The 22,986-nt window shown below is 40.5% G+C and overlaps 1 protein-coding gene across 2 annotated transcripts; it reads right to left on the bottom strand.

The window, feature by feature from the left end:
- Positions 1–208: 208 nt before the first annotated feature.
- Positions 209–15,267, bottom strand: DDX3X (DEAD-box helicase 3 X-linked). Of its 2 annotated transcripts, none has more exons than XM_037057126.1 (17): positions 15,110–15,267; positions 12,615–12,672; positions 11,440–11,487; positions 9,505–9,631; positions 8,249–8,407; positions 8,072–8,171; positions 7,736–7,871; positions 6,559–6,644; positions 6,063–6,161; positions 5,794–5,954; positions 5,247–5,391; positions 5,026–5,170; positions 4,656–4,837; positions 4,454–4,571; positions 3,999–4,152; positions 3,154–3,293; positions 209–2,781 (listed from the first exon to the last, which is right to left on the bottom strand). In XM_037057126.1, the coding sequence occupies exons 1-17, from the start codon at positions 15,152–15,154 to the stop codon at positions 2,702–2,704; spliced, it is 1,983 nt and encodes a 660-aa protein (XP_036913021.1). In that variant the 5' UTR covers positions 15,155–15,267; the 3' UTR covers positions 209–2,701. The 2 variants fall into 2 exon arrangements, with proteins under 2 accessions (XP_036913021.1, XP_036913020.1); XM_037057125.1 differs by having other exon boundaries at positions 3,154–3,290; positions 15,110–15,266.
- Positions 15,268–22,986: the final 7,719 nt, after the last annotated feature.

Consider the following 22,986-nt stretch of genomic DNA (forward strand, 5'->3'; position numbering starts at 1 on the left):
GTACCTCATTAAAGAGGTTTTAGATTTCTGTATTACAGAAATCTATTTCATTATATTGCAGACACTTATGGTACCCAGAGTTAATTCTGTCTCCAACAGGTTGAAATTAGCACTGAACGGCAGCCAAAAAAATAACATCTTACAATTCAGGCAAGAGCACAACTTTATTTTCACTGCTAATAATAAACCACAATTGACAACAACAAAGGAGACTGTGCAGTTCAACTTTTTATTTTAATAAAATCAGAATATGCACAGCACATGCAGTGCTAGCATCTAAACTAATACAATAAGCAATTACTAAAGCTACAGTGACTTGAGGTTCAATCCTTACATTCAGCAAGTTTAAATCCACTCTTATATGATTTTTGAAACTTTATAACTGAAAATATTGCTTACTGATAAAACTTGCTCAAATGCTATTGCTGAATGTACAAGTCACTGATTATGCCAATACAACAAAGATAACCACATGTTTGAGGATTGCAATGTGCCAGACATTCACTGAAAAAAAAACACACAACTAAACAAAACTCACGCAACAAACATCTGAGAATCTGGACACTTCGTATCAGTGTTTTGAAGTGTTTCATTAATATCTTAAGACAAGTGTATCAAAACCTTGGCATGTTTTAATTTCAAGTCGCCAATTTTGTTTTTACTAACATCAGAAAATTATGGCTATACTGCCAATGCCGGGTCTGCTTAATTTGACTTAAGAGTTTAATATGACTTAACATTAAAAGCTCACACTACCCCGAAATATATAATTTCACGCATACGGTGACATTCAACATTCAAGTGCCAGTGTTTTTGTACTGTCTTTTGGTCAAGTTTCTTTAAACTTTCAAAGAATCACTTTTAGGCTTACAAAAATAAATATTTGTCAAAATGTTCAATAAATATTACATAAAACTAGCAGCAAAAAGTATCTAGAAATCTGTCGTGTGCAAAGTTTTCTTCCCAACTATCACCCCCATGGTCCCAAATAAATTTTAGAATCTAGTTCCATCCCCCTTCCTAGACAAGCTGCGTTCAACAATCTCCAAGAGACAAAATAAGATTGGAAGTTTAAGGACACGCACACAAGACATATATATAAAATTCTCTGAATGTGCAATAAAAGAAGTATTTTGTAAAAAGTTATGGGCAAAATGTACAAGGGCCTAAACCTAGACTAATTGAAATAGCACCATAACAAATGACCTCAATACTGTCAAGTGCACCTACTTAATAAAAGTTTTGAACAAGGCACAATACACTTGAAAATCTATTGCACTTTAGGAAATTTTTGCCGTCTCCCTGTGCCACTGTAAAAAGATTGAGCGTTTTGATCACTGCATTCTGGCCACAAAATTAGCACAGAATTCAAAGTGGCAGAGGCATTTTAGTGGTGGACAATGCTCATCTTTGGCCAGATTTAGCATAACAGACTATAAATACAATGGAAACCTATGCAACTAAAACTGACTGAAACTGCACTGTATAGCAGAATTGACACCTTGTGCAGTTATGTACATATTTCCAACCTGTGTGATCTCAAAGATTTCAGTTTGTTACTCTTCTGGAGCCATTTTTACAAAGTCTATAGTAAGCCAGTTTAACATCTCAACGCAGCTTGAACAGAGTAATGTGAATCGGCATTTAAAATAAAGCCTGCTGCATTAATTCTTCCTGTTCATACCTTCTTGACCAAAAAACATCAACACTAGCATGCGTTATTAGACCAAAAATCATCCAGGGCCCTAATGAGGGCTGGTCATTGCTGTGGTCAGCCATTCTACCATTTCAGTTTCATTTATGGCAGGCATTTAAAAAGTCTAAGTAGATGAATTCTCCTAAAAACCTATTTCATGTAATCAGACCTTTAAACTTTCCCTGTAATAGTATGCCCACATTTGGCTAGCTCATAATTAATGATCTGCCTAAACATTGAAAGAGGAATTGCTGTATTTACTTGCATTAACTTTGAAAACAGTGCTTTGAATGTATGCATGTATTCATACATCACCTCATCATGACTGGAATGGCTTGTTTAAAGACTATCAGGTTCTAAATACCTATCCAGGATAGAGTGAGCAAATCAGAACTTTAACTTAATACAGTTTGCCACATTAGAAACTAATTCCATTAATATGCTTCAAGATGTTTGTTGTTTTCCCCCAATCTGCAAGTACCAAAAAGCCCTAATGCAGGCTACCGCATAAGTTTTTTTCCTTATAATATTTATGGATGAATCGATGATTCCTGTTAAGTTGTATCACACCTGTGTGCCAAGGTTTGATTTTAGCCCAAGTTCAGTAAATTTATTTTGTCAAAAACAATTGGTATCTTGAGCATTACTGAGCCAACAGGACATCAAAATAAAAAGTTGTCTAAAGTTAAAGGCACAGTACATTAACAAACAAATGATCCTCAGTCACAAAATTATAAATGCAGTTTGGGATGGGGGTTGGCGGGAGGGGAGTTAATCCAAACTACAGCAATGAAGTCTTCAAACCACCTTCTGAACAGGGCTGCTAATTGTTTCTTTCATCTCTTCATGTGACCTTGAGCTCCCTTTAAAAAAAAAATTTTCAGTGGAGAATCACAGCTGGTAATGTACTGCGAGTTCTTGAAGCTACACAAGGTATAGTCTGGCTAAGTTACATGTGGTTTCCATATTAGCTTGTTTGGCAGGGTGACCTACTACAAAGTAGGTTCAATTACCCCACCAGTCAACCCCCTGGGAGTTGTAATTTCCTCCATATCCGTCACTGTTGTAAAAGCCTCCATAGCCACCTAATGAGAGATTTAAATAACAGAAATTAGTTAAATCAACCACATAAGTCAACCACTTAAACATCATCTTTCCCTTCTGCATGTATTTTGAAACAAAATTATGAAAAACAATCTACGGGGCCTACCTTCCCCAATGTTTTAAACTATGCTTTGATGCCCTGGCTCGTGTAGCTCAGTGGATTGAGTGCAGGCCTGTGAACCAGAGGATTGTGGTTCAATCAATTCCCAGTCAGGGCACATGCCTAGGTTGCAGGCCAGTTCTCGGTGGGGGACTCATGAGGGGCAACCATACATTGATATTTCTCTTCCTTTCTCCTTCCCTTCCCCTCTAAAGATAAATAAATAAAAATCTTTAAAAAAAATTAACATTACCTCCACCAAACCCCCGGCTGCCGCCATGGCCACCGCCACCACTGCGGCTGCTGCTTGCACGGCTGCTGCTGAAGCTAGAACTGCTGGAACCACTACTTTGTCGATAGTCTCTGGCACCAAATCCTCCGCTGAATCGACTGCTGTAAGGACAAAATGTGCACCGGTTCACATGAGGACAAAATCCTACTCACTAACCCAAAATTCTTGCTAAAACTTCCCAGTGACCACACAACACTGATGTTTCAGTGCCCAATGCGTCCATATTACATGCTGAAATAACTAGTCGTTTTTATCTTTAGAAAGTTACATGGGAACACCATACCCAATAGATCAAGCTACTGTCTATGAATCTTATTTCTATGTGAGTGCTGTACATCTATCTTGGAGTTTTAAAATTGATATCAGCCCTGGCAGGTGTGGCTCAGTGGTTAATGCTGGCCTGCAAAAAGTTGCTGATTCAATACCCAGTCAGAGCACATGCCTGGGTTGCAGGCACATGAAAAAAAACAGATCTCTCACAACATTTCTCTCCCTCTCCACCTTCCCCTCTCTCTCAAAATAATAAACAAAATCTTTAAAATATTTGCACTGAACAAAAATGGCCAAAAGAGGAAAAAAAAAACTTTCCAGTGACCAATTTCTGATTTTCTATTCAATCAATTCCCTATCTAGCCCTATTTTCCCTAATGTTCACTTGAAAGGACTTAGCCATAAAAATTTGCCACCAACTTATTAGTGTCACCCCTTCTAATACCCCCTTTATTAAAGCTTGTTAAACTAATACTTGAAAAGTTAACCTTGGATGTAGCACCCACCCCGCTCATTATATACCATCTGTACCTCACCTCTTAGATCGTCCACGACTGCTACCCTTGTAGTGGTGTTCATAAGCCATGTTTTCTAACCAAGACGGCACTTCTTGTTTAGCTTCAACGAGCAGATCCAACAAATCCTTTGTGATATTTATGTTCCTCTCATTAAAGAATGAGGTGGCGAGGCCTAAAACAGTTCCAAAAAGTAAATTAAGGTCTTCCATAAAGTAGCATAGTATTTGCCCTGTCCTTAGTAAAATATTAAGAATAGCATTTTAAAAAATTTACACTTTGCTATGTAACCAACTCAAAGTTCCTTGAACAAAACCTGACTTTTCTATCATTTCTGTTGCTGACATGTATTCTAATGCACTCCTTGGAAATAAAAGTTCTTACAATTTAAAACCATCAAAAGTTCTTTGATGCACATCACACTGGGGGGCAGGGGGGACCAAAACAACCATCAGAACATCAAGTAAACCACTTACCAAGGTTTCCTACACGTCCTGTACGGCCAATGCGATGTACATATTCTTCAATATCGCTTGGCAAGTCAAAATTGATAACATGTTTCACATTTGAAATGTCCAGTCCTCTTGCTGCTACCTGGAAAATAGCTTTTGTTACATCCAGACTACTTAAAAAGAAAACCAACAGTTGAATATGAAAACAAGATAATATTATACATACTGCTGTAGCCACTAGAATTGGGCTTTTTCCTGAGCGGAACTGGTGAAGAGCCTCTTCTCTATCTCTCTGAGATCGGTCTCCATGGATACTGGTACAAGCATATCCTTCATGGTATAAGAAATCCTCCAGAGAATCTGCACCCTTTTTGGTCTCCACAAACACTAAGGTCAGTGAATCCTTGCCTAAATTTGAAAAATTATAAGGTTTGTGTCATTAGCAGAAACATTCTCTCTGCACTTAGTAAACATGCAAATATAAAGCAATATTAAGACCATTTAAATAGAATATTTAGAAAGAAAAGCAATAAAACGTGATCCAAATGGATTCTCATTACCCAAGGCACCCAACTGAAGCTAAATTATAGTCATACCTGTTGCATTTAGAAGGTCAAGCAGAAATGATCGTTTGTCTGAATCTTCCACCCAAACTACTTTTTGTGTGATGTTCTCAGAGGTAGAGCCAACTCTTCCAACAGCCAAAAAGATATATTCATCCAAGAAATCACGAGCAAGCATCTAAAAGAAAAAAAATGTTTTATTATCTGCTGGGATAAACAAATTCCTACGTTAGTTTGCAGCATCAAACAAATACCTGTATTTCCTTAGGGAAAGTAGCACTAAACATCATAGTGTGGCGAACTCCCTTTGGTGGCATTGTATCTTGCTCAACTATTCTACGTATCTGAGGTTCAAACCCCATATCCAACATCCGATCAGCTTCATCCAACACCAAGTATCTGTCACAAAAAAAATTCATTTTTAGCATAGCTGTATTGACAAATACAATTATGTATTTAATCAGGTTGTTAAATTCCTCACGTCACACAATGATACATGTACATGAGATGAGTGCAGGATTTTGCCACTAAATAAATCACCCAAGGTCATACAGCCAAATTTGCCCGCTCTTACTACTTGAATGCTTGTCCAAGTGTGGTCGTTCTTAGCCTCTAAAATGCCACTGATTTTTCAACACTAAAACCATAATGAACAAACTTTTTTTGTGAAAGTTTTAAGACAAAATAAACCACTTAATTTTAAATTTTAGACAATGCTAGATAGAAAGTACCACAAAACCAATGGCCAGTAGTCATTTTAAAAATTAACATCGCACTCCATAGATTTAAAAATTAACATACTTGCAGAAGTCTAATCCAATCTTTCCTCTTTCCATCATATCCACTAGACGTCCTGGAGTAGCTACTAACAAGTGGCATCCACGTTCTAAGTCTCGAATCTGCTGACCAATATCGGCACCACCATAAACAACACAAGGACGAACTCTAGATCTGTATGAAAACTATAAGCAAAGAAATTTTATTAACCTTAAGGCCGAGATTTTTACATCGTCATAAAAATTTTATTAGAATCAATGAGAAAAGCAATAATAGAGGAAATGCATACTTACCTTCCTGGCTTCCTCATAGATCTGTACTGCCAATTCTCTAGTTGGTGCTAATACCAAAGAAATTGGGTATTGTTTGCGGCGCCCGTACCTTCCATTTTCCTAAGAAATTAATTTGTAAGTTAAATAAACTTAAGATTAATTACAGCCCTTACTGGTGTGGCTCAGTGCATTGGGCATCATCCTGCAAAGCAAATTCCTGGTCAGGGTACACCCAAGCTGCAGGCCAGGTCCTGCACGGGCTTGAGCATGTACAACGCTCAACCACACTGATGATTCTTTCCCTCTTCCTCCCTCCCTTCCCCTCTCTAAAAGTAAATTCTTCTTTAAAAAAAGATTCACTACAACATCAATTTTCTTCTGTAATTTATGGATTATGACTGAAAACTATTTTATGTTAAATACATTGTGGAGGGCATCTTAGTGTTATTTAGAAAGCTTTCTACATCTACCTAAAAAGGTCTACCATAACTTCTCATTTCATAAAGAAAATATTTACCTTCATGGCTCTCAAGGCCTCGCCTGGACCATCCGAGTAAATCTGACTCAAGATGGGCAAAAGAAACGCTGCAGTTTTCCCAGATCCTGTTAAAGAGAACACATATTCATGCAACCACAGAAAAACCTGCTTACTACTTTTTTCCCTCCAAGTTAATACCAAGTAAAGCCCTGATCAATGTGACTCCATTGGTTGGGCATCTTCCCACAAAGCAAAGAATAACCAGTTCAATTCCCAAGCCAGGGCACACACCCAGGCTGCAGGTTCATTCAGTCCCTGGTTGCAGTGCATATAGAGGTAACCAGATCAATGTTTTTTTCCCTTTTTCTCCCTTAGATTCCCCTCTCTAAAAATAAGTAAAAGCTATTTGATTCGCTTGTAATGGGAGTCAACAAACTAAGGCCCAGATTATTTTTGTAGATAGAGCTTCATTGGAATATAGCCATGCTCAACAATTTGCGTATCGTTTGTAGTTTGCCTTCCTACTACACCAGCTGAGCTAAGTGGATGCAACAGAGACCCTGTAACCCCTAAGAAGAATTTATTTTGTTAATTTAGAGGAAAAAGTATACCAAGCTCAATAACAATGTAGTATTCATTTCTCTGCATTTGTGTTTATAAAGAAAATAGGGCCCTGGATGGTGTGGCTCAGTGGACTGAGCACTGGCCTGAAAACCGAAAGGTTGCTGGCTGGATTCCCGGTCAGGGCACAAGTCTCGATTGTGGGCCAGGTCCCTGGGCTTGGGGTGTGTGAGAGGGAACTGACAATGTTTCTCTCCCTCCCTTCTCCTTGTTTTAATAGTTAAAAAAAAAAATCTTTAGTTTTTTTTTTTAAGAAAACAGGAATTTTGCCTCCAAAGCGGTGTCAAATGCCAATTTCTAACACTTCCTTATTAGTATACACTGCTAGTGCATAAAGGATGACATTCTCATTCTCTTCCATAAAGCCAAATGATTTAGTAGGTATATTTTTAACAGGGAAACCTTGCCACCCTCTTTCAAAATGGTCAAACTCACAGACACAGTAAAGCTCATACTCAATTCCAAGGCCAGTAACCATCCCCATTTCCAGAAGACGGTAGGTACTGCTTTACCCATGGAGGTCTTTCCCTTGGCCATGTACCTATGGATCACAGACTATTCTCTATTCTTTGGTACTTTTATCAAGTGATCTTACCTGTTTGGGCACAAGCCATCAAGTCTCTTTTCTCTTTGATAATAGGAATAGCATGCTTTTGCACTGGAGTTGGGCGAGTGTAACGAGTAAGCTCAATATTTCCCATAATAATTTCTCCCATCTCGACATCACTGAACTGTCAAGAAATTCAACAGGGTTAAATCGCTAGAAATAAGCTTTCACAAACAATCAAGCTGGTTTTCAAAGTAATTTAAGAGAATTATTAAAATAAGACAGGCATAGTCTATATATGCCTTCAGGAAGCCCATCTCATTCTGAGGTGCTGTGAAAAAACTTACATTTCCCTGCCTTAAAGGATTAAGCAAAAATACTTACACTTTCAATGTGTGGAGGACAGTTGTTGCCTGTTGCCTCAACTGGAATATCATCATATTTCTCAAAATTAATCCCAGTGTTACCTCCAGAAAAGAGTTCCCTGAAATCAAAACATTAGCAAGTTTATTTGTTATGGTAGCTAATAAGGTTGCAATGCATCACAATTACTGAACTTACTGTTCCAAGCGTTCACTTGGTGGGAGGGGTTTTGACCAATCATCCTCATCTGATTTGTCACACCAGCGACTGTTTCCACCACGTTCATACTTGCCAAAGCCACTTCTGTCACCACGGCTGCCAATGTTATCATAGTCACTCCGTCCACGATCATCAAACCTAAACAGCGTAAGCAAATTAATCAGAATCTTATCATTTAACCAGTATCATATTCCTACCACTCCCCTAGAACAGTACCTGGAGAGAAGTTCAATTATTCATTATGGCTAACTTCAAGGATATCTACAGTCCAATTCTGGCTTACTCTTATTTGACAAATAAGGCCCTCTTAATTTACCAGACTATATGTATCAGTTACATAACTGTATTTTCTAAAGTCAGTATCCTTTATTTCTGTAAAATTATATAAGCCTACAACAGGCCTCATACATGCTGATATAAAGAATCAAATCTTGTGTACTTGAAATCAGCATGGAACTTACACCTTTATATATAGTTTTCATCCACATATATTTAGTGGTTAGGGAAAAGAAAATAGCACACCAAGTATCAATTGTCCGATTATACTAGGATGTCATTTAAAGGACAATTCACCTGTGTGAGACTTTTTATAAAAGGTAGAAAATAATCCTTACCTGAATTAAGATGTTTTTAGAGTTTTAGGCCTGTTTGCGAAAAATCAGGACACACAGGACTAACCACAGCTATTAGGCACATGAGGTCAGTTCACCACACTTGTGTAATCAAAAATATAAGGTGTTTAAAAATTGTCATATAGAATATCCACAAAAAGCTCAACCAAAATAGGCCACTCACTAAACTTACTGTTAAATAGTATATGAAACTATAGAAATATAAAACATGTATTTTTTAAAGCAAAGACCTGTTTCAAGTTAAAACATATTTAAAAATCTCAGGAAATTTCCTGGTCCCAGAATTTGCATCCTTCTACTTAGTCTTCAACTTAGAGTATGATTTTTATACTATATTTAAATACAAAAATACTTATTATTTGTACAAAATGGAAGAAGGCATGTTCGTACTCTCATCTAACCTCTATGTAAAAAGTTCAGTTTAGTAAAGACCTTTTACAGCTAAGACATAATTTTTAATATCTAAATGGGTGGACTATTAAGGAGGAAAAAAATAAGCTTAATGATCGCAGTACAAAGATGAGGACTTTTACCAAATTAAAGATCAATTCCTAACTTGCTATATTGTACACACATAAGGCAAGTCGATAAGAAATCACTTACCTTCCCCTTGACCCACGATCACTGAAGAAACTAGACTTTCCTCTTGAATCACCACGAGGTCCAAAACTGCTGTATGCATCCTTATCTTTACTAGAACTCCAACCTGAACTGTCCTTATCGTAGAATCCTTCAATTAAAATAAAAACACAAACCCATTCTAATGTATTATTAGAAATTGTTAATACATTAACACTATTCTTATGTTTTTGAATTGGAAGCCCTCTCCATCCACTTTACCTCACCTCTGTAGACTGGAGGGACAATGGAAATTAATTCCTATCATGACACTAAAAGAAAACTAGTATTTAGAGCTGACCTTAAATGTTTTATATCTTTCTCTCCACTAGAAAATACTATACACTAAACCAAGCCTGACGACAATCTAAAAATGTTCTGAATGAATACTACCTCTAAAATGTCAATAGCTTTTAACTGTAACAGAACTATGGTACCATTTATGACCATCAAAATTTAATTTCCATTCATTTTACAGGTGGAGTAAGCTTACTAGGAACCAGTTCCCACTGTTTTAATATTTCTAAGGGGTGATATTCATTTAAGACATTACTGAATGTCAGATTACTTTAATGCAGTAAGTACGTTCCAAATTCCCTACTAGAAAGTTAAAGAATAGTGCTTGGTTCACATGAAATACATACTGTCAGACAGGAATCAATACCTAGAGAAAAGGAAAATCCTCATCCTTACTCAGTGTGGTCAGGTTCCTAGGGTACAGGTATAAAACATTCAGGAAAAGAGGGTGACAAAGGTATAAATAGGTAGAAGGTTTAAAGACAAATAGAGTTTAACTAGCCTTGGTGACACTTTATTAAATAGTCATAGTTTACAAGTTAAGTTCCTTTCATTCAGTCTCCTGCCTCTACTGTTAAGTTTGAGTTAGAGTTCTAAAATCTCTTTCAATTCTACAAACTCTGATAGTGCCTCTCCCTTTGACTTCTGTCACTGCAACAAAGGGGACAAAAAAAGCACTAAATATACATGGGGGCAATTTCAGCTAGTAAATTCTAAGGAACAGTGACAATACCCATGACAATAAAGACATATTCTATAGTAACTATTAAGAGTCATGTAATAACCAAATGATGTGATAGAAATAATAGAGTTTATATCCATGTAACTGCCAGGGACGGTGAAGCCAATGCAGACTACATATGGATAAGGAATGACAGCAAACCACATGTTCCTGTGGACTCTCCCCTACCCTTTCAATCCTACTTCCATATATCCAGTGTATCCCCTCCCCCGACCTTTTAAACCATTTTCCTTTTCCTCCAAATCAAGATCACCCATTTTACAAAATATATTGCACCCAAACAGTTGTCCCATAATTTCAGACCATCTACCTAGTTTTTCTATCACATTACAAACTAAATGGGAAAAAAACCAGGTGTTGCGACACCTTTTGGTTAAAACCTTTCAAATGATGTAGTTAAGGCAAGTAAATGAAATCAGAAATTCACTCCCAAATTATTAGGAGTGTGCCCAATGCTATATATACTGTTAACTCTTCTGCAATAACCCATTTTCGTCTGGCTTCTCTGCAAGACAGAAATAACTGGGTTGTTATACCATGCAGTTTGGTTTACATAGTAGGGTACCCACTCACTTTTTTCAAATTAAAATGTTCAAATTAAAATGCCCAAGTACAAACAAATTAAGCAAAGACTAGTGGAATTGTATAAAACAACGCACACCCTTGGCCTCAGAAGTGTACAACATAGGAAATGCAGATTTTTCCACCGTATGCCATCAGATGAGATTTTCCCAGTGATTAAGTCCTAATATCTGAACTGGCTGACAGAAGCAGAAGAAAGCCATCGTTGTTTACAAACTTTCCAAGGTGCCTCATTTTCTCTAAGCTCCAACCTCTAAAGTCAACAAGATTTAGGTCTACAAATTGCCCAAAGGACTTACCTTTAGTAGCCTCCCTGTTCCTTAAGTGAGGAGGAATATAGCGCCCTTCTAAAAAATAATAAAATAAGTGTCAAAAAGTCAGATTAAAGATTCTCACCAACACTTGAGCTATTAAAAAGTGGTCCTGGAAAATCAAGTTTTATTTAAATTCTAGCCTTCTAATCTGACTAACCTGAAAATGCAGGGGTGGGGAAATGAACCACTTTTATTTTTAAAAAGTTAACATTGGGGGTGGGGGGATTTGGCAAATAAAAATTTGACCTGGAACAGTTAAGTATATCCACCATATAAAAGTTATCTCACTGTATTAGTAGTAAATCTGCAATTTAACTTTTCTTTTTCCTTTCTGGGTTGAATTAAATAATAAATATCTCTATTAGGAGGCCCAATTCCTAACATTCTTAGCAAGTATGATAAAATAAATATACTGAAATTTGAAACAAATACTAGCCCCAATTGGTGTGTATCAGTGCATTGGGCATTGCCCTGCAAACCAAAAGGTACCAGGTTGGATTTCTGGTCAGGGTATATGCCCCAGTTGTGGGGGAAATTGGAGGGAGGCGGGGCAGCAGTGGTTAGGAGTCTGTGAGAGGAAACCAACTGATGTTTCCCTCCCCCTCCTTTTCCCCCCCCTCTAAAAATAAATTAAAAACCTTCTGACTCTGACCAGAATGATTCAGTCCATTTAGCATCGTTGTCACCAGTTCCACTCCCAGTCAGGGCTCATGCCTGAGGCAACTGATCAATGTTTCACTTTCTCCCTCCCCTTCTCTAAAAATAATTTTAAAAATTAAAAAAATTTAAAACCCTTTGGGGGAGGAGTGGGAAAACTTTTATAATATCTAACTTCTTTTCAAAAGAACAGTACAGTGACACAGCATTTAAAATCCTAACAAAATTCAATACAGCTTTGTTCTATCATGGTTTCATGTTCTTCACAGAAAAGGAGTACCTGTAGTGATTAAAAGTGAAAGTTCCCTGTAGTAGTTGAATTGTGATAGATTCCCTAACACAACCCCACCACCTTTAGGCTGGGCTCACAATTCACAGGGCAGCGCTCCACTCACTGAGCCATACCAGCCATGGTGAAATTCTTAAATTTTAAATAAAGCCAATAAAACATTACAATATTAAAGCTCTAACATTCAGTAAATCCATACAATGTTTTTACTTACTGCTGGCTGTACTTCCTCCACTCTGACTATCTGAAGAGTTCAGGTCTAGGCCAGCAAACTAGGAAGAGAATGTTAAATAGTTAGTAGACAGTAGAGTAAAACATTACTAAAACTAGTCTGCCTGCTAAGCATGCATCAGCACTAGTTGCTTTGCCTACTTCATGGGAATGTGACCGAGAATGTGCTTTTAAGACTAAAGTTCTAAAATACATTCAAAATAAATTTTCCTTCTAACATTTCCCATAGTAAAAAGGTCAAGGAATATTTAAAAATGCCAAATACACAAAGTATTAATTTTAGTTCCAATCACATTTGACAAATGTTTCCAATGCTTTCTACCTGAAATTATTTTCAATCTACATCAGAAAAAAATTTTAATTCCTTTTTCTCCTAAATACGGCACAAACTTTAGAGTAAGCACACTTAGGAAAAAATTAATATATCCACCCACTGAGGTTAAGTTCTAAGACTAGGCATAAATAGCACAAATGGCATTCAATGCCCCTAAAGACTAACACTTTACTACCTTTACTGCCCATTTCTACCTATCCCCTTTATACCAGTAGTTCAAAGCCTCAACATTCTACAAAAAAAGAAAAAAAAATACCTTATCTTCATCACATTCTGTTGTTATGACTAACCAGGAACTACTTATAAACAGTAGGGGGTTAAAAAAAACTATGAGACAAAATAAATTATCTTAAAGGCCACAGAAAACCAAGTTACACACTATTGCCACCTGTCTGCAAAAATGATGTGCGGCTTTACCTTAGGTCTTCCGTTAAAAAGTCAAGATGATACTGCTAAATTGCAAGCATCAATGGGGTCATTAAAAATTGGAAAGATACACTAAGCGTTAAAGAAAACGAGTAAGACTTTAGTGCCTTATTTCTATAATTTCCACTAGTAAAAACACTGTCAGGCTTTCTTTCTGTAATACATCTCAAAAGACTGATATTTTTAAAACGCACAAAAGAAAAACTGCTTGTACTTGATACCAGTTGTATTAATTTTACACTTGGCAACATAAAAATGCTAATTTTTTTCTCTGCTCCATTCAACATATGACGCATGGGCAATTTAGAAGATTGAATGTAATTGATTCGGTTAATGGGGGAAAATGCTCCGCAAGAAACATCGTTAAATCCCCCAAAATATATTACACACGGTACTTTGTGTCACAGTTTCACTTCACGATTATTCTGGAATTCATGTAAGGTAGGTTACTTAACGGCTCCAAACATCCTACTTAAGAGCTTATCTGAAGCATACTGTCCCCATTCCTGAAGAAAACAGACTTTCTGCCACCAAAACCCGTAACTCTTCGTCTTTCAGCTCACACATTCTCCGCTCCTCTACCCCAACATCCTCAGAAGAGGGATTCCAGTAAGAGGACACCTTAATTTGACCTATTTTAAAAATTTACTTCACAGGCAACAAGTGAACAAAACTTTTTATTTTCCTCAAAGCCACATTCAGGGGTATTTTTTTCCTTTGGCTGATTCCAGGATCAAACGCCACTCACTAACGTAAGGACTCTTATTACCCCTGCCCCCCCAAAAAAAACCCCGCGTGGCCATCAGCTATATCGTCATACACTAACTATCTGCAGGAAATACGGCCGCTCCAGGTCCTAAACCTCCATCTCCAGAGCCCAGCGCCACGGTGCCCGCAGCGGCCCATTACTCCCCCCGCCCCGCCTCCCCGAACCTTCTGCGTCACAAAACTTTCCACTCCGGAAACGCGGCCTCCGGGCCGCAGCGCCGGGCCCGCGGAAACCCGGCAGGATAGAAAAAGCTCGCGGAAGGACACCGGGGAAGAACAAGATGCCCATTCCATCCTCCTTTTCAGGCCCTCACCGGGACTCGGGACCCGCTGATCCAACCTCCCCCGCTAGCGGGCCGCACTACCGCCCAGACACCCAGCACCACACAAAGGCCGCCGCCATTACCCCAAGCGCCGGCCGCCCCCCGCACCGCCCCCTCCCACATTCCAGGGCCGTTTCACCTCAGACGCGCGCCCCCGCGCGCGCCTGCCTCAAGGCCGCCTTACAAGAATCTGGGTCGCGTGTGAAGAGAGGACCAAAGTCCTAGAAGCTAAAAGAGTCCCCACTAACGCACCGCGAGCCACCCCCCGCCCACCACGCCACCCCTGGGTCACTAGTCAGTCGAGGTTCGGGCGTGCGCCTCTCCGCGAGAGCGCGCGCACCCCTCCCCCTCAGCCCGCTTGCGCACGCACACACAAAAGCCGCCATTGTGCTCGTCATGGGGACAATACCGCGAGCCCAGCCAGGGACTCGGCCCGGGCAACGGCCACAACCGACATTCCCGGCCACTTCCCCGTCCCTCCTTAACCCCGGGCCTCTGACACTCGCCAGCCCAAGGTCCCCGGGAAACAGGAAAAAAGGGTGCCCGTCACCGCTGCGCCATAAACCAAGTTAGGTCAGGGAAAGGATTCAGTCAATGAAAGTAGCCAACAGGCTACTTGCAGCTCACCTGCTGGTCCAGCCCGAGAGCATTTTCAACCGCCACATGACTCATCCCTGAAGAGTACCGAGAACTCGGAGTCTTCCGCTGCTGAGCGAGGATTTGATTCACCGCGAAGGTCCTCTTACAGGAGAACTGCGGCTTTGGAGCAAACGGCGCTGCCGCGGACTTAATATACTCACTCGAAAGACTGCTACGTCAGCACGTAGGACGTGTGCCCTCCCTCTCACGCTCCCCCTGCCCCCAGCACTTCTGCCTAGCTACTGCGCGCTTGTTCAGTCCTAATCTCGCGGTAATTCCTAGTCAGTCCCGTTCTGGTTCGTCGTCTTCCCCTAGATCTCAAAGCACCAAACACCGCCCAGTTTCGCTTTGCCTCTGTTACCCGGTTCTCCGCTAATACCATAACAAGTCTGGGAGTTCACGAGACCTCGCGAGAACTCGCCCCCCCCCCCCGCCTACCCCGTGCACTACCCTAAGTCTGGGAGTTCTCGAGATCTCGCGAGACCTCGTCGTTCCGCTTTCTGCTCCTTCAGAGGTCTTAAAATTTCATTTGAGGCTTCTTTTAACTCTTTTCCCTACGCTTCTGGGTTTTGCTGTTCCTTTCTTCCTACCGCGCGCCCTCTGTCTTCTTTCTCTCAGTCTCGGGACTTGGAGACACCGTGGGATTTCTCCAAACTAATCAGCCTTAGGTCTTCCGGGGGCAGGCTCCCCGAAATCCGAGTTTGGCAAAAGGAGGCGCGAAGCCGAGTCACGTGACCGCTTTGGCCGGACGCGGTGGCCATTTTGTGCAGCAGTAAACTGGCTGAAATAGAGTGCTCGGAATGCAGGGGGCAGAAGGGGAAAACGGGGAGAGCAGTGGGCAGAGAGGGGAAGGAGGAAGGAGAGCGGGAGAGTGACCTGGTTAGGAGTGGAGGGGGAGTGGAGGGGAGTTGGCAGCGAGCACTGCTAGCCCACGCTTTCCTTGGCGGTTGCCTAGGCAGCGGGGACGCTGCCTTGAAACACCACAGACCCCTCTGTGTCACCCCCAGACTCGAGCGCGCTCTTGCGCGCGCGCGCCCGCCTCCCGCGGTTAGGAAACAATAAAACAATCACGCGCTGAACTTGAGAGGGTGGTTGCGCACCCTCCCGGGACCCCTGCCCTGCGCAGGTGCAAGTACTGCACTAGGCCCCCATTTTCCTCCCGAGGGACACATTGGTCTAAGGTCTGTGACCTGCGCGGTGTTGCCTCCCCCCAAAGCCAAGGGACCCTAAAGTTCGAGAACGTTTCCTCTGGGGGTCGGCGGTGTTTTGCGCGTAGCGCAATCTGGACTTGGCGAAGGAAGTGTTACAGCATTATCGGCCTGGGGTTGGGGTAACTGCGGTGGGTGCGGAATGGGAAGAACTGCGTTTCTGCCGTCGGAGGAGCTCCTTGTGGCCCCTTCCTAGCACGTTATCCCTAGTTCCAGCTTTCATGCGCAGGCCTTCATATAGAAGAAAATGTGTTAACTTGAAGCGAGTAGCCGCACAGATGTGGTTCTTACAAACCCTTCTCTTCTGACAAATAATATATGCAGGGTTCTCCACCATCCCCCAAAGTGCCTTCTGCTGCCAGAATTAAGATAGCTTGTTGTCATCACGTAATTTCCCACATACCACTATCCCTTTCCGATTTTTAAAATTTAAATAATTCTAAAGAAATAGGAAGATAGCCCCAGGGAAGGTAGCTCAGTTGGTTAGAGCATCTTCTGGATATGCGAAGGTTGTGGGTTCAATCCCCTCAGGGCACATGCGAGAATCAACTGATGAACAGCTAAGGATTCTCACTGTGTGTTGTTCCTATGAATAGGTGGAACAACAGAGCGATGTTTCTCTCTGTGTCTGTCAACTCAAATAGAGTTTTTAAAAACAGGGAGATAACACTTGGTGACTGGGGCAAGTTGCTTAACTGGTTTGGGTCTCAATTTCCTCATTTATAAAAGGACTCGGCTGGACTAAGTAACCCTGTTAAGACCCAACTCCTTTTTATAACAGTATTTTGTAATACCCTATATAATCATACTGAAATAACAAATCACAGATAATAAGACCTAAACCTAACAACACACAATTTTAAAAAAAAAACATGACCTAACTGTAGAATAAAAGCATAATGGTTATTAAAAAATATATTTTAATTTGTGAATGTTGCCACGCAACAACTGTTGATAGTCACCTGTCCAGTGCAGTTATAAATGCAAACTGAAAAAGTGTGTTTTCACAACTCAAGTACCATGAGCAAGCAGTGTTGCTGTTGGTGACTATCTTCCAAAAATGGTGAACTCTTGGTAATGTTTGAAACAATCTTCCTTCAGTTAATACAGTAGTTACATTCCCGGAGAAGTCAGTGTGTATCAAAAGTGGGCAAAAATCCTTTGTGTGTATATGTAAAATAGTCTTAGTTCTGAGGAACTAGTTTTTGAGTGAGTGTCCAGCATTGTAGACTATCTAGTATGCCTGGCCCCTGCCTACTAAATGCCAGTAGCCCTTGCCAGTTATTGTGACAACCAAAAGTAATACACAGATTACCACAGTACCTCTTTGAGAACCATGAGGTTTAAAGATCATTCAGGTCCCTTTCAACTGAGATTCATGGGTTCTCAGGGAATGTTGGTGAGATATTTTTGTTTGGTTTTGCTTCAGTTTCCTTTTCACATAGACCAGGGTAAACAGGTTCAAAGGCTGTTCTGACAGTTCAAACAGCACATAGCAACAATGGGGTGCACTGAGTTACCCTGGTTCTGGGCTTTATTTTATTTTTTTAGTAGAGCCCGTGTAGAGGGTACTGCCATGGGAGTACCTAAAAGAATTAAATTGCACAGCACTTTCCTATTTTTACCTAACCCCTGCTTATAGAAATAAGGGTGTTTTGTTAATTAGTATATTATAATTGGAATATTAAGTTAGAAAGGAAGCGGGGGGGGGGGGGAAACACAGGAAGGTTTGACTTCAAACACATTCACTCTGAAAAAGAATGTGCACACTTGAGGTAGCCAAATAAACTAATTTTCACTCCAAACGACTTTTCCACTAAGCATTCATTTGCATCTTCTCCAGGCAGTCATTTGGAAATTTTATTTGAAGTGACCTAAAAAGTGTTAGGAAAAGTTGAAATGTGAAAATCTTTTAGCGTGCTCGCCTTCTTACATTTCCAGGCATTGTTAAATTGAGCACCCATACTGAAGCAAATAACTGTGTACTATTTGCACCATCCTCACCCCCACCCCATTCCCCATCTCTGAAGGCAAGCTAATCGGGCAAGAGCCTGGAAACGGCAGATCCTTGACCTGGCGGTTCAGATTCCTGTGTGACTGGGAGCAACTTACTTGACATCTCAATGCCTGTTTTCTTGTCTATACAGTGAGAATTAAAACAGTTTTTGCCTCAAAAGGTGATTGGGATTTAAGGGCTCATTCATGAAAGTGCTTTGAGTGAGAGCTTAATACACGGTGGATACATGTACATATCCACTTCTCTCCCCATCATCTCAACTCCCCCAGCAGAGTAGGTTGCTCTGGCACTGGGCTCCCACAGCACCCACCGTTTAAGTCTCCACCGTAATACCATGTTATACTGCAGTTGTGTATGAGCCCAGAGAGGAGAGGAAGTTTATACCCCGGGATGGTGCAAGGTGTGGCAAAAGATCCCCAACAGATGTTTAATGACGGGTGAATAATGCAAATGCCCACCTTCTGCAAGCTGTGATGTAGGCATGTTAAGGGGTCTAGATCTATTATTTTGCTTCCAGAGGTGACTTTAAGCAAATTTCATCACCACTGTCTGAGACTGAGATAGATTGAAATCACATTATTGTGGTACAAATAAATAGTGTGCCTGAGTAACCTAAAACCATGCAGAAAAATGAAATGATTTTGCAGCTAAAAGAAAAGCAGTAGTAAAAGGCATTCCAAGAGATAGAAACCTCAGAGCCTTTTGTGAGCTTCATGATAGTCAGCAGGTTTCTCTGCAAGGCCCAGTGGGAAGGCCTCCTGAGTCCAACTAATCCACACTTCCCTTATTTAGGGTGGATGGGGAATAAAGTTCAAGAAGGGCGGAACTCCCTGTAATCAGAGGTTAATTATAGGTGTGGAAGTAAAAGCAGTTGCCTATTGTGTCTCCTTTCATGTTTGAAAGTGTAATAGCCTTTTGGGGTTTTTGTTTGTTTGTTTGGGGCTTCAGATACAGCCAATTCCCTACCAATGCTAAGTAATTTAGAGTAATTAGGAGACTATTGCTATGACGGCTGATAAAAGTTCTAAAGAGAAAAAAGGAGTCTTAGACTCTAGGATATTGCTGTACACCCTTATTAACCAAGGGTGAGAACTCGGATATACAAATCAGGAATGTTTCAGGCAATTATTATACTCCTAAATAGCAGATCTGGCTTGGAATCTACTTTCCTCCCACACACAATGGCAAGACGAAAATCAAAATAATATCAGAGGGCATTCTCTCTACCACTAACAGTACTTGAAAATATTTTCAAACAGAAAAATCCAGTACATTTCTGCCTTCATTCATGCAAAATGGGTGCATAGAACAAGGAATAAACAATAGGGAAGCCTTGGGTTGCGGTCTGGGTAGGGGTGGGGAGGGGGAGTGGGCAGGAAGGCTGCCTTGCCTTGGGAGAGAAGAAAGGAGTCTTGGAAGTACAGCAAAGGGGGTCCACATACCCTCAAGATTCCATGCTGCGTTTTAGGTAACAGGCACACTTTTAGCAGTTTGTCTCTCAGGTGATGTAGAACATGAAGCTTGGCTATAAGCTCGCTGATAGACCTAAGTACAGTCCTGTGTTAGAATTACATACTCTGTGCCTTGTCAAACTAATTCCCTCTTTCCCCAACACCTTCCTACTTAGTGATCATTGATGTCATTGTACTACAAAGGCTTATTAGGTTTAATCATTTTTTAAGTTTTTAAACCTTTTCAATGTTTCTTTTCTTTTTCTTTTTTGCACCACCCCACTCCCACCCCACATTCCTTTGCATGCTGGGCCCGAGCTGCCAAAGCTTTTCAACGTTTCAATGTTAATTTTTTTTCAATTTTAATTTTTTAAAGACATCTGCTATAACTGTCTGTGATTTTGTGATACATAATAAGAAATATATATATTTGGTCTTCCACGAGTTCCGGACACAGAACTCCTAAAACCCTTGGCATTTCCTGTGAAGAAAATGGTAACGGTCTTTTGTTGTGTTAATGAGTGACTTTTGCAGGGTACTTCAGGATGGGGGCTGGTTGCCAGTGGAGCCAACTGTGTGATTAGAGTTGCAACTTTCAGTACCACTCCACCCCCACCTCTGGGGAGGGAGGGAAGAGGGGCTGGAGATTGATTTCAGTCATCAGTGGGCAGTGAGTTAATCAAGCCTATGTAATGAAGCCTCCATAAAACCCCCAAAACTGGTGCTCCTAGAGAGGGCATGGAAGCTCGTGCCCTTTCCCCACACCTTGCCCTACGCATTTCTTCCATCTAGCTATTTCCAAGTTTTATCCTTTTATAATATAAACCAGTGATCTAGTAAGTAAATGTTTTTCTGAGTTCTGTGAGCTTCTCTAACAAATTAATGTAACCAAAGGTAGGGATCTTTGGAACCTCCAATCTACAGCTAATTGGTCAGAAGCACAGGTGATAATCTGGATTTGCTGCCGGTATCTGAAGTGGGGGATGGGAATACTCTTATGGGACTGAGCACTTAACCTGTGGAATCAATGCGATCACCAGGTAGTGTGAGAATTGGTTTAAATGGTAGAACATCTAGCTGGTGTCAGAGAATTGCTTGGTGGTGTGGGAAAAAACACACACTGTAATTGGAATCAGAATCCTACTGTCTAACCCCTGGGTGTCTAGTGACAAATACAAAATTGTGTATTTCGGTAGAACCCTGGACCTTCTGCAAATTCTCCCTTTGTGTTGACCATCCTAATGTTATTGTGATAGGATAGTAAGAAGCTGGGAAAATACCTGGGCAAGTGGAATGAGGAAACTAAGAGAAGAAAATTAAACACCGCCAAAAAATTTGGACAATTTACAGCCCGCTAGTGAATCACAAGACCTTATCTTCCTCAACCAAGGACACCGAAGAGCAAATGGTTTATACCTCTCCTCCCTAACCAGAGAATACATAGCTTAAATCTCTCTGGTCTGGGAAAACAGAAAACAAACACCCAATAAATGTCATTTGTGCCAGCCAAACCCAAGGACAGATGAAGTCAGGGGAACAAAAAACAAACCCCCCCACAAAACATTAAAAACCAAACAGACCCAAGATAAAAGTAAAACTGTAACCAAAAGCAGGTCTGGCTGCCTGCCGCAAGGAAAGCCAATACTCGATAGGCAGGTGCTGATGTAAAGGAAAGTGGCTTATTCTCAGGTGCCAGCCACCAGAAAGATGGGGCACTACTGTCTCAAAGCCCATCTCCCCCTCTCAGTGGAGGTGGGGTTTTTTATAAGAAGGGAGAGGAGAACAGAACAAAAAGATCAAGGGAAGAGTTGAAATGTTCTCTGTGAGCAGACCAGCACAGTTCATGCTGATAACGATGGTGCTGGTACCCTGTGTGTCATCCTGGTTTAGTCATGCTGGCTTCACGTCGTCTCAGCTTCAGGTCATCCTGGCGCCACCGTGGAAGGTCAGCAAATCCCCTGGAGCTGGAATGCCTGAAGGTCAGATGCCTGTATCTTTTGAAGTTAGTTCCTAGGATTCTTACACGAACACGCTGTTCATGTACAAGATACATATTAGTCAGAGTCAATATTAGTCAGAGTCAGAATGGTGGGGTGTGCTCCAATTTCCCACCGTTACAATTTCCTACTGTTAAAAATCCCCACTGTCAATTTTTCTTCCATTTCTATGGAAGTTAGATGGTTGTAGAAGCAATGTTTTAGAAAATCAGAAAAATTCAAGATCCAGTCTAGTTTATAAGTGAAGAATAAAACATTACAGACAATGAGCTAAACTAGAGTCTATTTCCATAACTGTGTTATATATTTTATTGAAACAAAATTTTTCTCCTAAAAGTCACCCTCATTCTTATCAAAGAGCCAAATCAAGACTAATTTATTTACAGCATTAAGTTCAGTTTTAATTTGGCCTGATTATTTGCATGGACACAACAAGAATAGCAATTAATCATATGGGCTTTCCTAAATATACTTTGGTGGAATGTTACAAGGAATTTTTAGATTGAGCTTTAATTAGCCTCTCAGGGCAAAAAAAAAAAAAAATAAAGCCAGGCATGATATTTGCCATCATGCTTTACCTGCAGTATCTATGAGTCTGGGTAAACTCAAGTTCTAGAGGTCACCAAAATGTCTTGAAGTTCTTTCCTTGTCAACTCCCAGGAAAGCAACCTTTACTCCTTACCTGGAAAGACTGTCGTAAACCATTTGAATAAGCAAGGTATCAGGCTATTTCTCCAAGGAGCTTTTATCGGCTCCAAATTCAATCTTCATTTGTTAAAGCTTTTTGCTGACATCCAGAGTCTAAGCATGTCTCCTTCAGACGTGATATTCCAGTGAAAGTCTTGGTGAATAAACCCACAATTGGAAACTGGAAGAAATCAGATTCCATATTGGATCCATGCAAATAAACATATTGCCATGAAAATAATAATATTCACTCCTTAAGAGCTTCAAATTCTGGAGGGATAAAGTAGGGAGAACAATATAAATGCTTCAATATTGTTACAATTTACCAAATTGCTCTAAGAAAACAAACAAGTTTTTAAAAATCAGCAATATTTTTAATGAAGTCACAAGAACAATAATTATTTTCAGTTCATTCAGCCCCATAGTCAATTCCTGTTTGTCCCCATTCTCCACCAGTATCTCTATATATTCAGTCATTCCCTAGAGCCTCACAAATTCCCATCTA

The sequence above is a fragment of the Sturnira hondurensis genome, unplaced genomic scaffold (assembly GCF_014824575.4).
Source record: "Sturnira hondurensis isolate 20B ecotype Veracruz unplaced genomic scaffold, ASM1482457v3 Scaffold0009449, whole genome shotgun sequence".
Lineage (NCBI taxonomy): Eukaryota > Metazoa > Chordata > Mammalia > Chiroptera > Phyllostomidae > Sturnira > Sturnira hondurensis.